Source organism: Planococcus citri, chromosome 3, assembly GCF_950023065.1.
Source record: "Planococcus citri chromosome 3, ihPlaCitr1.1, whole genome shotgun sequence".
NCBI classification, from domain to species: domain Eukaryota; kingdom Metazoa; phylum Arthropoda; class Insecta; order Hemiptera; family Pseudococcidae; genus Planococcus; species Planococcus citri.
Window position 1 is genome coordinate 60,855,685 of NC_088679.1, and position 16,712 is coordinate 60,872,396.

Sequence of the window (16,712 nt, forward strand, 5' to 3'; positions counted from 1 at the left end):
TCGAAACATTCATCTGGGTCTGATCAAACAGAACTAAATATGCCCCGACCGTAATGGTAATATGGAACGTTCTGACTGCAGGCATCTTTTCTGGAGTCCCTTCATTCCAGATTTCATCCAAAGTTATCAAAAATTTGAAACGTGTCAAACGCGAAACATTTTTTTTCCTCAAAAAATGAAAAATACAGCTCACTTGTTTTATAAAGTTCAATCTTATCACTTAGGTACCTAATCATTTTTATATGTACAATTTTTTGAATCTACTGAAACAATTTCGAGTCCGTTTAATTTTACAAAGAGATCGAGCTGGTTAAGAAATGTCATTGACCTTTACAAGAGTAGGTATAATTTGAGGTGAAACACTAAAAAAATACACTTGAACAGTTGAACTTCAGATCGTGTGACCTAAATATAATTCGTGAAACACCCTGCGTATAGGATGCAGTAAAGGTTTACATTACGTATGTTTACTTGTTGGCTAAATTTTTATCATAGTGTAGGTAGGTTGAACTGTCTCCGTGTGAATTTCAAGAACTCGCCGGTATAATTTTTTCATACCTACGATAATGGTTGTCGAGAATTCATGGTATTTACCGAGTAAGTATTTTTTCTTAGCTACTTTTTATGTATTCTTCGCTTGGAAGAAATTTATTTCGTTCGAATCTGTTTCCACAAACTACTCGTACAATATCATACCGCGTAGGATTCGTGAAAAAAAAAGAAAAAAAAAAGCTCATCAGATACTGTATTTCGTGCTAGGTTAACTGAAAAATGGTTGAAAAATTTTCAACTGTGACACTGAACTGAAAGAGAAAAGTGTAACCAAACGATAACGGTAATACCATCATAAATGAAAAGTGAAATACACAAGTTTGCTAGATTTCTAATGAATGTTTCTTTTCGCCTCCTCCGGTTTTTTCCATTTATTTTTTTTGATATTTTCGGTATCAATGTTTTTCTTTTCATTTTTTTATTCGAGTATTCGTATACGTATGTGTATGAAAATAGTTTACCAATGAAATCAGATTAAAGGAAATTTCGATCGATATTTTTTCTACCATGTTTTTGGTTTATTTTGGATACCGGCCAGAAGGAGAGTGGAAATGTAATCGTTTAACAGACGGCTGTATCTTATTCGAAGATGAACAAATGGAAAAAACACCAAGGGTGTTTTCGGTTCTTTCCTAAGTTGATGAAAATTTCCAGTTTGGGAGACGAAATCGTCAAAATGACCACATACTCGTAATTATTTTACATGGGAATAACATAATACCCAATTATAATAATATATCTAGTGATAAATTTTAGGACAAATATACGAGTTTCATAATTCGTGAATTTTCATAGGATTTTTATAAAGAGAGTTCAAAGTTTGAGATGATGTTTTGAAAGTATCATCAAATTCAAATCTCCTCCTTTCTCCTCTCCTACCACCTAAAACTAATTTTAAAATACTTAGGGGAGATTGTTGTACCCCGGACCTGTTGTACCAGGGACCTTTCCCTCACTAACGCCACTTGCGGAATTCGGACCCCACTACGTTTTAAAGCATCACTAGGGTATGCCACAAAATGAAGTATAGGCGATAAGGTTTTCATTTGAAAATTTTGCACACGATTATCACGTTTTAAAACGAAAAATTACATTTTGCCATGTTTTGTGAATTCATTTTGACCTGTTGTTTATTTGAATTGTCAAAGCAATTAGTGCAACGTGTAGCTACACCATCCAAGTGTAAGTACACATATTCACTTTTTGGGAAAATATTGTGTGAAATTTTGTAGAAATTTTTTTCTAAATTTTGGGAGGTCTTGTACCTGGGACCAAATTTCATCGTGTACCACGGACCGCAATTTTTTCATCTAATTTTCACGAATTTTGATACTTTTTCAGATGCCAGGATGCCCTTTACACAGTTTTTACATTGTAGTATCTGAAAACGTTTCGAAATTTATTTGAAATTGGTGGAAATTTGAGGAAAAATCTATGGTCCGTGGTACAACATGACAAACTTATGAAATTTTTTTTAAAAAATTCTGCAAAATTTTATATGATCTTATTGTAAAAAGTAAATATGTGTAATGAATGTCTATGATCCATACGTGAACTTCATGCCTTCACGGTCAACTTTTAGGCATTTTCCAGGGTAAATTTCCTTTTGGTCCTTGGTACACGACCCATTGTACCATGGACCAAAAAAAAGTGACTTTTTCAAAAAATTCTGGAGGGGAGGGGAATGAGTTTTGAACAAATGTGAATATCTCGGTTTTTTTGTAAAAGACCATTCTTTGATGCACCCTATTCACATTTTCAAAAATAATTAATGGGTGGAGTCCATTCCCAAAAAACGAAAAATCGGTCCCTGGTACAACAATCTCCCCTACCTATCTTGTGCCTCATCTACCTACCTACCCACCTATTTACATAATCTAATAAACTTACTCATGATACATACAAAGTGAAAACTTAGATAGGACTTACTTTAAGCGATATATGTTTAAAGGTAGCATTACTGATGCTGGTCGAAGAACAATTGACCACCGTGATATCAGGACACAAGCAATTAATCGGGCAATACAAATCGAGATTTTGATCCGCTGCGGCGACTACTACAGCGCTAAGCATATAAAACGCGAATATCGAATAATCATCGAATAACATTACTTAATCTGTAACAATTTAAAAAGAACAAAAGCGCGTTATTATTACACCATTTAACATAGTACAAGATCGTCAGCATAGTTATACCAAGGTGTCGAACAATCCTCGAAGGTTTTTTGTTCTCTTCTAGTATATAATTTCTCAACGTATAGGTATACCTATCTTACCTACTAAGTTACATATTACCGCGTTGTCAAATCTATACGACAAGTGTTAAGTATTTATCCAAGTAAACAGTATATTTTTAGCGAGTTTGTCACGTGTAGCTTGCTTAATTGTCGTATATTTTTCTATAATTTTATCGCTGATTAGTTCGAAACTCTCGGTATATAAACTAACTTATGTACCTACTAGTATATAAGGTTTGTTTAACTGTACAACTGGAGGCATATTACCTACCTTCTATAACAGCCAACAGGCTATCTTATCATCGTTGTGTAAACATACAACACGGAAATTTTTTTTTCGAGTTCGGGTTGCTCTTGCTACTTTTATCGAGTCCGCTTGTACGTACGTATTGTACACACAGATTTAGTCTTTGATATATTTTTTTATGCCGAAATTTTACGTAATCTGACTCGAACCTGCAAGTAGGTGATGGTGAACTGAGGTTACTTTTTTGCATGTACTTTAGAAGGTGATTTTATTCCTTCCGGTGTGTGTTTTTTTGAGAGAACTCCGAGCTCCCTCTCTCCGATTTTTTCAGATTTTTAGTGGGGTTCATTAATTTTGTTTCACGTCTCCAAACTCATCGAGTTGACCTAGGAGGCTAAATTTGACTTGAGTATATCGTGTAGAGAATGATTCGTCAAATCACAAAAAAAGAAAAAAAACGAAAAAAAAATTAAAATGTATTATTCAAAGTCAAATTTTAAATGGCGAATTTCATTTTTGGATTTTTGATAAGGTAAATTGTAAATTTATTCCATTTTTAAAGAAAAAATCAAAATTTGATAAAATTGAAGTAAGCAGTAAGCTGAAATTTGATTTCTATTCTATTTACGACTTGAATCATTGGTGGCAGTTTCGAGCCGTTTGAGAGCCTCCCTTGAAAGACAATCTTTTCAGTATTTTTATATATCTATACGACTATACCTACGTGTCACACATTTTTTCAAAAATGAATCGCTGGAAAAAATTTTGAATTTAATCAACAGAAATTAACTGATTTTAGTGTTATAATAGTTTTTTCAAAACGGGAAAATCTAAGAATTTGCTAAAAGCTTCAGAACGACTTGAAACCTTCACCAAACGGATTCGAGTGGTTAAAAAGTAACACCCCACATAAATAAAGCAAATTTCAACTTTCTACTTCACATTTATTAAAATTCGATTTTATCACGGGAACCAGACAGAATTTGAATTTTAAAATTCATCTATACTGAATAAAAATCGAGAATTGAAATTTAGAACTTGAAGTTTAGCCCAATTCAGCTTTGAAAAAGTGCCATTTCATGCTTTTTTCAGCAGCTTTTATGTCAATTCTGCCGCCCAACCTTTGAAATTCAAATCCATAAAACAAGCTATATGATTATGGTTTTTAGTGATTTAAATTTTTCGAGCCCATTCCACTCGTTTCCAGTTTTGAAAATGCATAGTAGGTACACCCTAATTGACTTATATGGACTGATTTTGTAGCTTCTATTCCAGCAATTATTCTAATTGTAACGATTTTTTGGAGCTGTATGTGCTAAGTACAACTCTTACAAATGAGAGAAATTTTCAACGGTTATCGATATTTTTCAGCATCCTACCTTTCCCCCCCTCTCCTGTCGAGTAAAAAACAGATTGACTGGCTAAATTTTGTTCATACCTAATTATTTTCGACTGAAATTGATAAAAAGATTTCTTGAAATGGATTTACTAAAATCTAGTCAAAAAATAAAACTCCAGTTGGTAAATTGAAAAACATAAGTGAATTGTGAAAATAAGAAAGCAGGAGAGGGGTGAAGGGTTCAATTTCTTTTCGTAACTTTTTCGTTGATTTTTTTCAAACTAAATTTTTCATGAAAAATTGCGGATTTCTGAGTAAAAAAGGAACTACATGTCTGCTTTCAATTTTTTCTTAATCGTCCCAAAAATATTGAAAATTGGGGTCATTTGACTTCCCGAATCTAAACATGGCGATGAAAAAAAAAAATCAACCAAAAGAGCCCGCTTTTTTTAGAACGAAAAATTTTGTCAACACATTTTTAAAATTTTTTTTTGGGGATTTTCATCATTTGAAGAGTCCTGAAAATTGAAATGGAGGAGGTAAATGCATTCAGAAATATTTGCAAAAAATTAATAATTTTTGTCAACTTCATAGTCCTAACTGATTTTGGAAAAGATATCTACTTGAATTGAAATTTATCGAAAGTTTGGAAAGTACCATCGTGATATTTCATTTCTTACTTAATAGCTAGGGAAATATTTTGGAATTGGAATGCAGTGGGACCAGTTTTTTGGTCATCATTATCAATTTCAAAAAAAAATAAACGAAATATCAGTTTTTGGGTCTTTTTCTCGATTTTTTTAAATTGGCAATAATTAAGTCTCGGATTTTTTATGTTAAGTACAACATGTTTTTTGTATGCATAGAAGATTGACAATTTTTTAATTATTTCCACCATTTGTAAAATTTCCAGTAAAATGAGCCTAATTTGTTAGAGAATTTTTTCGCACATTATTTCTGCCTACGAATAAAAAAGCATAAAAAAGTATATTTAGGAACTATTGAGGGAATTTTTCAGGTTTTCAGGGAACATTTCATCCAATTTCAGATTTTTTTACACCTATTGTATTTCCTTAATTTTACATTTTTTCCACAAGATTTTCTAAAGAAAATTCAGGGTAAAAACAAAGGCTGAAATTTTCAAAAAATCAAATTATCAAGGGTTATAAAAACTCCCCCATAGATTTAATCTTTTTTTGGTTTTTGGAATCGAAAATTGATTTTTTTTGAATTTTGATTTTTTTGTGATGAGTTCATTTCATTGAGTGAAAGGAGTTTTTTAAAACTTTTTCAACGGATATTATGTAAAAAGGGGGGTCAAATGGGCCAACTTCACTAACCAAAACTTTTTTTCATGTTTTAAATCAAAAAATCACTTTTTTCGAAAATTTTGAATTTTTTAAAATCGACTTTACGAAATAACGCCATCCCAATGTTTCAATAATGTTGTTCAGCATGAAAAGTTGTCCATAATGTATTTTTTTCAAAATTTTTGAGAGTCGGAACGAATTTATGGAAACTACGTTTTGAAACGTTTCCAGCTAATTTTTCGTAGGTACGAAAAAATGTGGCAACACTGATTTTTATGATATCATCAAAACGCCTTTTAAAGCCCCTAATAATTGGAAAAAGTTCCATTTTAGTAGGTATCGTGGTTATTGAGTAATCTACTGCTATGATGGATGATATTCCAAGTTCACTGAAAACTTTGACACCCTCTAGCAGCCTTTGAAAAAGGGCTAGAGGGCTGCGATTTGCGGCATAAGTCATCCCTTCAGAAGGGGTTTCTACAGGAGAAATTTCAAAAAAATCTTCGACCACCCCTTACCACTTCTTGATTGAATTGACGTGGAATGACCCTATTAGGCTATTATTAAAGTGGTTTGGATGATTATTTCTTCTATACTTAAAGCAACATCCACACCGTTAGGGAGTAACCTTATTCTTACGTTTCAGAGTATTTTTGGAATTTTTTAGGGAATATTTTTACGTTTTAAAACATTTTTGGCATTTTTAAGATCATATTTAGGGTTTTTGAAGAAAGAATATCTGAGCCCTGGCAATAATAACCAAAAAAATTGGCATTACTGCGTTCCAAAATATTTTCCCAGTTTCAGATATAATATATTTCGATGCTTTGGCTTGATTAATACAAAATATCTGAGAAGAAAAAGTTTTTAGAAGACGAATTTACCCAAAAATATGCTATTTTCAAATCTCCATCTACTTAGTAGAATTGAGTACCTTAGAGTCAAAACCAGAATTCTCCAAATTTTTCAAAAATGAGGTTATGATCGTTTTGGGTACAGTTAGTAGGTACGCATCGATTGCCATTCTCCGTTTTTACCTATCTGACACAATGACGCAGTCAGGGGGGTCCAAAGTACCAGGTCCGAGCCAAATTCCGAAAAATGTCCAAAATTTTCAAAAATGAGATTATGGTTGTTTTGGGTACAGTTAGTAGGTACGCATCAGTTGCCATTCTACATTTTACCCCATCCGATACCATGATGGTTAGGGGGTCCAAAATATCGGGTTCAAGTCAAACTTTGAAAAAAATACTTCAAAAAAATTTTTTTTTCATTCCAGTCGACTGTAAACAACCTTGAGATACTTTCAACAGACTTGAATCTACAACTATCCCTCATTTTATCATGCATTTTCATGTATTTTCGAAATTTTTTACAGACTTGGAGTCAAAACCAGAATTCTCCAAAATAGTATCGTGAATTACTGCTATGGAAAGACTTGAAAAAAATTTTTTTTTTGGTCAATTTGATTGTTACCTGAAGCACTATATATAGGCGGGATCAGAAACCGGCTACTACTGATACCCACCTTCCATCAGTTTTTTGCGTTTTTCTCAAAATAGTGAAAAGTGGAGAATTCTGGGTTTGACTCTAAAGTACTCAATTCTAAAAGAGGTCTTAAATTTCGACAGCAATAACCTAAGTCAAAACAAAATCTGAAATACTATTTTTAGAACTGGACCATTTTTCTCAAAGCAGGTTGATGGCGGGGGGGGGGGTGAAAAAAAAAGTACGATGTTTATCGAAAATTCCTTCTCTTTGGGGACCCATAATTCTCCTCCAAGGGCACCTCTGAAGCCAACATTTTTTCTGAGAAACTTTCAACTAAGAATGGAGGTCTCATACTGATTGGTCAGAATCCTCCGACATTTTTTTCGCAATCCTTTTTACGTAATATTAGGTAGAAAAAGGCAACGATTAGCAAGCTTAATAAATTTGTTTCCTTTACAGATCATGGGACGTCACCGATCTCAGCTGAAAATACACGATGAATAATTAGAAAACATCAAGAACGATTTCAAAGGTAAATGTTTTGAATTCAAGTAGTCTTTCTCTCTTATTCTTTTTCGAGAAAATAATCGCGATACATTTGAAATTCGTAAACTCTATTTTCAAATTCTCGACCGCGTATACGAGTATATAGGTAAATTTTAGACCACTTTTTCAAAAAAGTACGAGACCAACGTGGTGAAAATCTTGAAAGGTGAACTTATTATTCGATCGATGAGTTCATGAAAGACAAACAATGACTTAATTCATCGACGTATACGTACCTACGAATTATTCGGGTCATAAATAATTACCTACTCGTTTGAGTGCGGTTTTATTAGCTCACTCGTACTCGTATATACGCATGTTGACGCAGTTTTGAAGAATTTTGATAACAATGTATGCTCATACAGCTGTCTTTTTAGACGTACGATTTGCCAACGGCTGGTTAAACTATGCAGTAGGTGTAGTCGTATAGGTATAGTTTGCATCGAGTTTCAATATATCGTAATTTATTCAGGGGTTAAAATTAGCATGTGAGTAAATTTTGCTTTGGACTAGTTTTAGGTAATTTTGCCATTTGGAGAGAAAATATGGTAGCGGGATACGATTGTCGATTCGAGAATATAGGTTTAGGTACCTTTATACTTATCCACTATACGTACTAGGTTCTTTAACATATTGCCTTCATCGTTCAAAGCTGGAAATAGGTAATCCTAAAAAATATTCGGGTTAATTTCTCGCCAGTTATACGAGCAGTATATAAAAGGGTAAAACGAGACAAGATGGCAATCGAAATTAAATAGTCTGAGGAAATTCAACGTTTTGTCAACGAGTTATTAACGATTCGACGTCGATTTGGAATTCGATAAAGCTGTTAACGACGTATTTAATTTACCGTATAATAGTTTTATCACCCATTCGTCATATGTTTTCGTTCATAAAATAAAATATACCTAAAATCAATCAACGAGAGGGCTGTAACGTTGTTGTGCTTTTTTTTCACACAACCCCCTGCTGTAACCTTTGCCGAGCCTTTGCAAATGTAGTAATTTGCGTTCAGGAATTAGGCGAATTATTATTCAGGTCACATCAAACGGTAAACTGTGAGGAAAAGGTATTCGCTAATTATTCAATATAATCCGTGCGCTTTCCTTCATAAATCTGGATTCATCCTTTAAAATTTATTGGATTAGATAGCGACGAGCAAATTATATGAAAATCTATTATCGCTAAAGTTTCATTTTATCGGCTGCTAAAGGATTAGCTCGGTTAGCTATTTCGTGATTTATCGTATACCGACTGTAGGACGGTACTACCTACGAACTATAAGGCATCGAACGACGAGAAGGCAAAAAGGCAGAAAAAAAATTAAGATGGGATATTTTCGGATTTTACCTATACGATATGTGGTCAAATATACGATGACGTTGTTGGGCGTTAAAACCTCTACATCTATAGACTACCTATATAAATGATTGATCTTTTATTAAAGATTTGCTTTTTCGACGAAATCCGGAAACGTGACTTTTTGATTAAGCAATATTACATATTATATGGTCGGTGCCGGAATCAACGCCTGGCAGAATAGAAGACCTTTGGCCTGCGCTCAAATAACAATGACTGGTGGAAAAAAGTGATTTTTCATGTTTATGCTTCACCTGAGATGGAAACTGATGGACTCGCAGAGACCGTTTTTACTGAGGCGTTTGCGTCTCGTCTTGAAAACGATGAAGAAAGACGACCGACGTGTGCAATTTGAAGTGGCATTTCCAAGGTCTTATATATTTTGATAGCTTTTCCATGTAAGTGATAGACATTTTGATTGTACTTTGTACACAGCAGTGCTGCTGCTTTTTTTCTCTACTTTCTCGCTATTTCTGAGTGAGTAAATTTATTCCGACGTGTACGTATTTGTTAAAAAATAGCCCAACGGAATGAAGACACGTCCGAGTGAAAATTATTTGATGTGATTTGCGTTGTATTTCAAATTCAAATTTTAACGTATGGGTACGTCTACGTATAGTATGTATGGGTAGTATAGGTACCTTCACGTATTGTTATGGAGAAGTTTTGATGACTTCGGAGGTACGATTCATTTTTCTCACTTCGAATCGAGTTTCACGACTGAATGGAAATTTTCCTTACCCGTAATATGTATTTAGAATGGTACGATTCTCGCGGAAATCTTATCGAAAAATAGGGAATTGACATCAAAGTTTCAATTCCCAAAGGCGTTCTTTTTGTTGGAAAATTTTACTAATTAGAAAGGTGGTAATTTTCCAACACTGAAAGTGTTCGATGAAATTAACGATTATAAAACGCTTCCTCGTAGTGAGTATCGAAGTGAAAAGGGATGTAACCGAACCCTATTCAAGTATAGATAAAAATTTTTAATGAATTTTCCTCCATGGCATTTGATAATGATCAAAAAAAAAAAAAAAAAAAAACCACGATCAAAATTTGGTTAGGCATACTTAGATGAATTTTATCTAATCAGAAAACTGAAGATATTATAAATAAGTCGTAAAAAAATTCAGAATTTGGTACCTGTCTTCGGAAAATCACAAAAAAATTGAAAATGAAAATAAATATTGGAGGTCGAAAAGTGAATCTATGGCAATTTTTTAAAGGGACCAAAATTGAAAGTTATTATTAACGTTTAAATTTTATGGATTTACATTTTTTTTCATTTTTTAAACTGACACGTTGAGCACAAATAAATTTTTAAATTTTTGTCTCATTGTCAGGTAAAAAGTTGTGATGGTACAATTCAAATCGAATGAAAATTAAGACACGAATTTCAATTGACGAAATCTCTAGGCAATCTTGTGTTTATTGAACCTCTGAATTACTTAGGTAGGTACTTACCTAAGTGTGCTGATAATTTTTGAAATTGATGGTTCCTTTTCCTTTAAAGGACCCAAAAATTCAAAATGTTTGAAATTTACTCTCTTTTTTGGAATGTGTTACATATTAAAATATTGAAATACACGTTTTCACTTTTTTTGGTTGATAATTCCGGATTTTCCTCTGGTTTTTAAATCTATCCAAAAATTCAAAATTTTGGGAAAATTGACATTTTTTCTTGAAGTTTTTGGGTCACTGCCTACGAATCAGTCATTCTCATTAGTCATTAGTTCTATTGATTCCTGAGGATCATTTTTTTTAAAATCGTGATCAGCTTTGGATCACTCTGGGTCAGAAATTGAAAAAAAAAGTTCCAGGCGAACATGTTGCCTGTTCTCAAGAGAGACTACGAGCAACGTTTTTTTGAAGAAAAAAAAAGAAATTATTAATTTTGGCCATATCAATAGTGAGGAGGGAGAGGGAGATAGATAAGTTTAGAGTGGTTCAAAATCACTACTAATCAATTTAGATGATTGCATGGAAATCAAATGTAAATTTCTCGTTGACGCTTTCGCGGATGACAAATTATTTTTATGAAAGTAGTGGTTGGAGAAAATTTTAGACATCAACACTGGTAGGAACGGTTTTTGAAAAAAAAGAAAAAAATTGTGCACAAATCTCTTGTAATGGTCACAAGAAAAGTTAATCTGAGCTTACAAGCACGGAATTCCATTTCGATTTTTTTCATAAGCATTTTTTTTTTCAGAACTAGAAAATTCAAAAATCTGCTGGGACTCTAAAATGGCTTGAAACCGCCAAAAACCAATTTGAGAATTCGACAATAAAACAAGCCAAATTTCTGCTTTCTGCTTCAGTTTTGCTAAATGTTAATTTTATAAATAAAAAACAGACCAAATTTCTAAAAATTTAGGTGTCAAAAATTGAAAAATGAATAATTCAGCTCCTGAAATTTGGCCTTGTTGTGCATCTATTAAGTATAGTAGATTTAGGTACCATAGTTTTGAATCCTCATTTGATTATTCTTCACCCTGTTCAAAAAGTGGCAACATTTCTTATGGGTGTTATTTTTTTTAATTAATGAAAAAACATACTTTTATTCTCGATATTGGGTTCAAAAGTTGAAGTAAGTATTAGTGATTGAAATAGATATAAATCGACAGTGATGATTATAACTATAGGTAAGTACAAATATTTTATACCTAAGAGTAATAAAAAAGGTGTCGAGTGCCTACCGGTCTATTGGAAGTCGTAATCAATAATGATTCATGTTATATTTTTTTATTAATTTATGGTGTTTTGTGAAAATCGCAGAAAAATATGATAGGTAGGAAAGACTTACATTATTTCCTATTTCAGCAGAAATGTTTATTCTTTAGTATACATAGCTTACCTACCTAGCTAATTTTTCTTCGAATAAATGTGTAAGTGGCCTAGAATTGATGAAAATGAATCAAGTTGTGCAATTTCGATCATTTCCGAAAGGAATGATATATTTTCTTGTAATTTTTGAAATTTTTTACGTAGGTATCCGTTGAAAAAGTTGAAAAAAGTCCTTCACTTGATAAAATGAACTCATTACAAAAAAAATCAAAATTCGAAAAAATTCAATTTTCAATTCCAAACATCAAAAAAGTTTAAATTTATTCTGTTATCTTATTTTGACCTCTTTTTGACATATCTCATGAAAAAGTTGATAAAAATTACCTTCACTCATAGCAAAAAAATAAAATTCGTTTATTTTTGAATTTTTTCAAATTTTGATTTTTTTTGTGATGAGTTCATTTCACCGAGTGAAAGGGGGTTTTCAACTTTTCCAACGGATACGTGAAAATAAGGGTCAAATGAGTCAACTCCACCAGTCAAAACTTTTTTTCAAATTCCAAATCAAAAAAATCGCATTTTTTTGCAAACTTTCAATTTTTAAAATCGACTTTACGACGTAATGCCATCCCAATTTTTTAATATATTGTTCAGCATGAACAGTTGTCCATAATATATTTTTTTCAGAATTTTTGACAGTTGGAATGACATGAAAACTACGTTTTGAAACATTTCGAGCTAATTTTTCGTACGAAAAAAAAGTGCCAACACTGATTTTTATGATATCACCAAAAAGCCTTCCAAAACGCTCAACTATTGGAAAAAGTTCTAGTTCAGTAGGTATCGTGGTTATCGAGTAATCCATTGCTGAAATGGATGATATTTCAAGTTCACTGTAAATTTTGACACCCCCTAGCAGCCTTTAAAAAGGGGCTAGGGAGCTTCGATTTGCGCTATTGGTCATTCCTTCAAAAGGTCGTTCCACAGGAAAAATTTCAAAAAAAAATCGCCGACCCCCCCTTACCACTTCTTGTTTAAATTGACGTGGAATTACCCAACAATCTTACACCTCAAAATCTGTTGAACTCATTAAAAAGATACGAATTCGTGCCTCAAACTCCTCTCTCTTGCGTCCTTGAATTTTATTTCGAGTAAATGTACGAAAAAGTCGAAAAACACGTTGACCCAGTTTCCGAAAAAATTTCTTTTTATGTCTCTATAATTTTTCTTGAGAGGATATTTTTTCAATGAAAGAGGATGTGGAACAATAAACATTTCTGGATAGGTTTTCAATGTTTATAATATGGCTCATTTGATTCGAAATTATGTATGAACCAATGGTGAAAAATAAGAATTTTTCTAGTTAATTCTCGAAACATTCCTGAAAGCATGACAAAAAGACGTTTGAAAGTACAAAATGGTTTCCTATCAATAAAAATATCTGAATGATTTTCCTATTGAAATTTACAGATAAGGCAAATCATACATTTGTGAGCATAGTTCATTTCTTGGTCAGTATTTATTGAATACCTGAAACGACATTCGATCTGTGGAAGCAGTGAAGCAGTGTTGCCAAATTATTTTCATTCAGATATTCATTAAAAAAATAAACAAATGCTCACAGTTTGGATGACTTACCGCATCTAAAATGATTTTTACAAACTAGAATTTACGAGTAATTTTTACTGCTTCTAAAATTGCCCTCCAGAACTTTATTTCATTCCACTTTCACTTGTTCTGCAAGTCATATGTACCTATTTAATAAGCACACTCAACAGAATCAGAATCTCTGCTGTTTGCAAAAAATAACCAGAGTTTGGAATAAACTACATATAATAAATGTTACAGTTCAGTCTCACTTTTTTAGACTGCTCAATGTGGCTTGTTTTTTTTCTTCAAAATTTCGAAAACGAGTCAAAACTGGAAAATCAATTTACGGATTTAAATTTTGAGGCTCACTGTCTCTTTTCCAATATAGAGCTATTCAAAACCTGCATTGAAAAAATTTCATTTTAGAGCTTTTTTTTGAGACGAGTCTATTCTCATGCGAGCTAATGACTAATTGTGAGAAAAAAATCCATACTATGAAAATGAAAGGGTACCTAAGAATTCGTTATTTTTATGATCTTCAAAGTTATTGGAGCTTAATATCTAGATTTGCTTCTGAACCAAATGTTTCTGAAATTTTTCTTGCTTTAGTCTTCTGGTTGTAATGTTTCGTTAATCAATTGAAATTTATGCTTATAAGCTCTTGAGTGGGTAGGTAGGTAGTTACATAGGTACATAATTTGTAACGTTGGTTAGTGTAAATCAGATTTCTCAAATTACAGTCATTTTATACGGTCTAGTTACCTATGCTAAGCGCGAGGTGAAAAAAATATGAATGAATCGTTTTTACCTTGAATGTAGCATACCGCGATATATCCAACTGTAAAATCACAATAATATTTTCAAACACGACGTCATTTTTTTCTCACAAGAAATAGGCTAGGTACAAGAAAAACTCGACACTTCGATGTTGGTCGCACATTTCACACAACGGTAATGAGTCGCACCCAACTTCGAGCGCTCTGCGGAATTATTTATCTTGCAACCTTATTGATAAGATAGTGACAGTATCATTTTCTTATGTGTATATTTACATGTACTTGTTATGCTACCTAGAGTACGAGGTGCCAGTCGAAAAATATCACAACTTGCGGATTCGTGTGACGCCACACGCCATCGCGAGTACCAATTACCAAATTGAACAAAAATTTCTCAACGAAAACCAAAAAATAGAAGTTCAATGTACAATGTACATACCTTATACCCACCTACGAGTAGTAATGTCAATAATGAAGAGGATATGTTTCAAAAACGAATCAGATAATCGCGTTGGAGGTCGGTTTATTATTAATTCGCGATGTGCGTTTTTATAGCTATTTTCGAATCTATCGAACTCATTAATTTTTTCTCCAACAGCTGAATCTGTGCGCTCGTTTCTGCACAATAGATGTCTTATCTTTTCTATTCCACTTTATCGAACACCCAGCACTTCATTTCATTTCGAAATACGCCGCCGCGCCGCGTCGATTCTCTTTCTCTCTTCATCGCAGTTCGCCGTTTATAATAATCGCAACGTAACAATGCAGCTTTTTACTTGCTGCCTGCCTCAATACTAGCGTGATCCTTTTCTGATTCTCGCTAGAAGATGAACTATGTACTACCAGAAGCACAGCGATGAGGGTGAGAACACCAAGTAGAAATGAAACCGTCACGTCGCGTCAAACGATTTTGATAAAAAGGAAATTAAATTTTATGCAAACGTATCGAAAACAGCTTCGATTGTTCAGTTTTTTCTCCTGTTTGGCAAGAAAGGGGGTGAAGGAGAGGCTGTATTTCGCGGAGAAGGAAAAATACACTTGTATGTGGCGAATCTTGAGGATTTTTTTCACAATAGGTATATGTTGAATGTTGATAGGTTGGTATGGTAGGTATTTGTATTTTGTGAAACGTAGCTACCAGCCATGTACATGTTTGGAAAGAAAGGATATGGAAATGAAAGACGCGAATTTTTCTAATTTACATATCAATCGATGCGAAACGAAGGCATGATTGGATGATTTAATCGAATACTTACCAGGTAATTTGTTATCGAGCTACGGGGCTTATTTACTTTTTGATTGATTCGTTGGGAAATAATGCATCGAAATTTAGAGAGAGTGCTTCCAATTTTTTTTTCTTGTCAGTTGTTCATCATTAGGGAGAGGTGGAGCCTTAGAGAGGGGGTGGAAAAGAGGAAAGTTTGCTTTGGGTCCGCGCTTTCAGGAGGGGCCGGCAAAAGAAGGGCATGTGATGAATGAAAACCCTGTTTTTTTATTCCTCAAACCACAACTTCTCATGAGCTTTTGCCCTAGCTCGCTCTGTTCGGGCTTGTGCAAACGTGCAGACGTGCAAACGTGCAGTCGTGCAAACGTGCAGTCAGGCAAACGTGTAAATGGGAAAACATGTAGGAAGGCAAACTTGTAAACAGACAAGACAATTTTGCAGATATTAGACACCTGTCAATTTGAAAAATCAAGCCAAAAAACAGCAAGAAATGAAGTGAAAGAAGTTTAGTAATCAAAATTTAACATGACTAACCTTTTGGAAGTCAAATAATGATCTACATGATATTGAACAAGTTTACCATTCAAAAAGACACCTATGAGTAAGCAAAATTTCATCTTCTGGAAGGTAGATTACTACCCAGCTATAGGCTAGACTTGCCATTACTTTCTGGCCTGAATGATTATGCCTATATCTATGGTCTCAACTTGCCACTATTTATTGGTTCTTTATTATAAAAACAAAAACTAGGGCATACATCCCAAGCGCACATTGAATGAAAAAAAAAACACATCTCAAGCGCAAATCGATTTGTACATCATTAGCGCAAATGCATTAAAAAAATGCATCCCAAGCGCAACAAAGAACGTCGCTATCAATACACTTTCCCTGTTTGCATTACGTAAGGGGTTTCAAACTGTTGGTCAGTGACGCAGTTTATGTAGGTATGTAATACAACTTACTAGTACATACTAAGGGTGTTCCAAAAGTAACGCCTCCAAGCTCATAGTTTGAGTACTGAAACTTTCCATATGCGGAAGTTTCTCTATCTGTGGTACCCACCTTCCATGCTAATATCAACCAAATGCTCTCAGGGACCATTTCTCCCCTCTCATGCGCCTATAGGCTGTATCTGTATGTATTTTTCAGAGAACCCCCTTTTTTTGAATGACTGTAGTTCCACCCCCCTGTAGGTACAAAAAAACAGATACATAATTAGATCGGAAATTTGACGTAGATTCTTTTGTCTAGCTACA

The 16,712-nt window shown here is 33.5% G+C and overlaps 1 protein-coding gene across 2 annotated transcripts in view; it reads right to left on the reverse strand.

The window, feature by feature from the left end:
- The window catches only part of LOC135841719 (toll-like receptor 6), a 46,196-nt gene extending 31,777 nt beyond the window's left edge, over positions 1-14,419 (reverse strand). Inside the window, exons 1-2 of one of the 2 annotated variants that reach the window (XM_065358850.1) lie at positions 14,264-14,419; positions 2,482-2,669 (exon numbers count right to left, since the gene is read on the reverse strand). In XM_065358850.1, the coding sequence (XP_065214922.1) occupies positions 2,482-2,661 (180 nt within the window). In that variant the 5' untranslated portion in view covers positions 2,662-2,669; positions 14,264-14,419. The remainder of the gene's footprint in view (positions 1-2,481; positions 2,670-14,263) is intronic. The other variant, XM_065358851.1, reaches the window with a different exon arrangement.
- Positions 14,420-16,712: the final 2,293 nt, after the last annotated feature.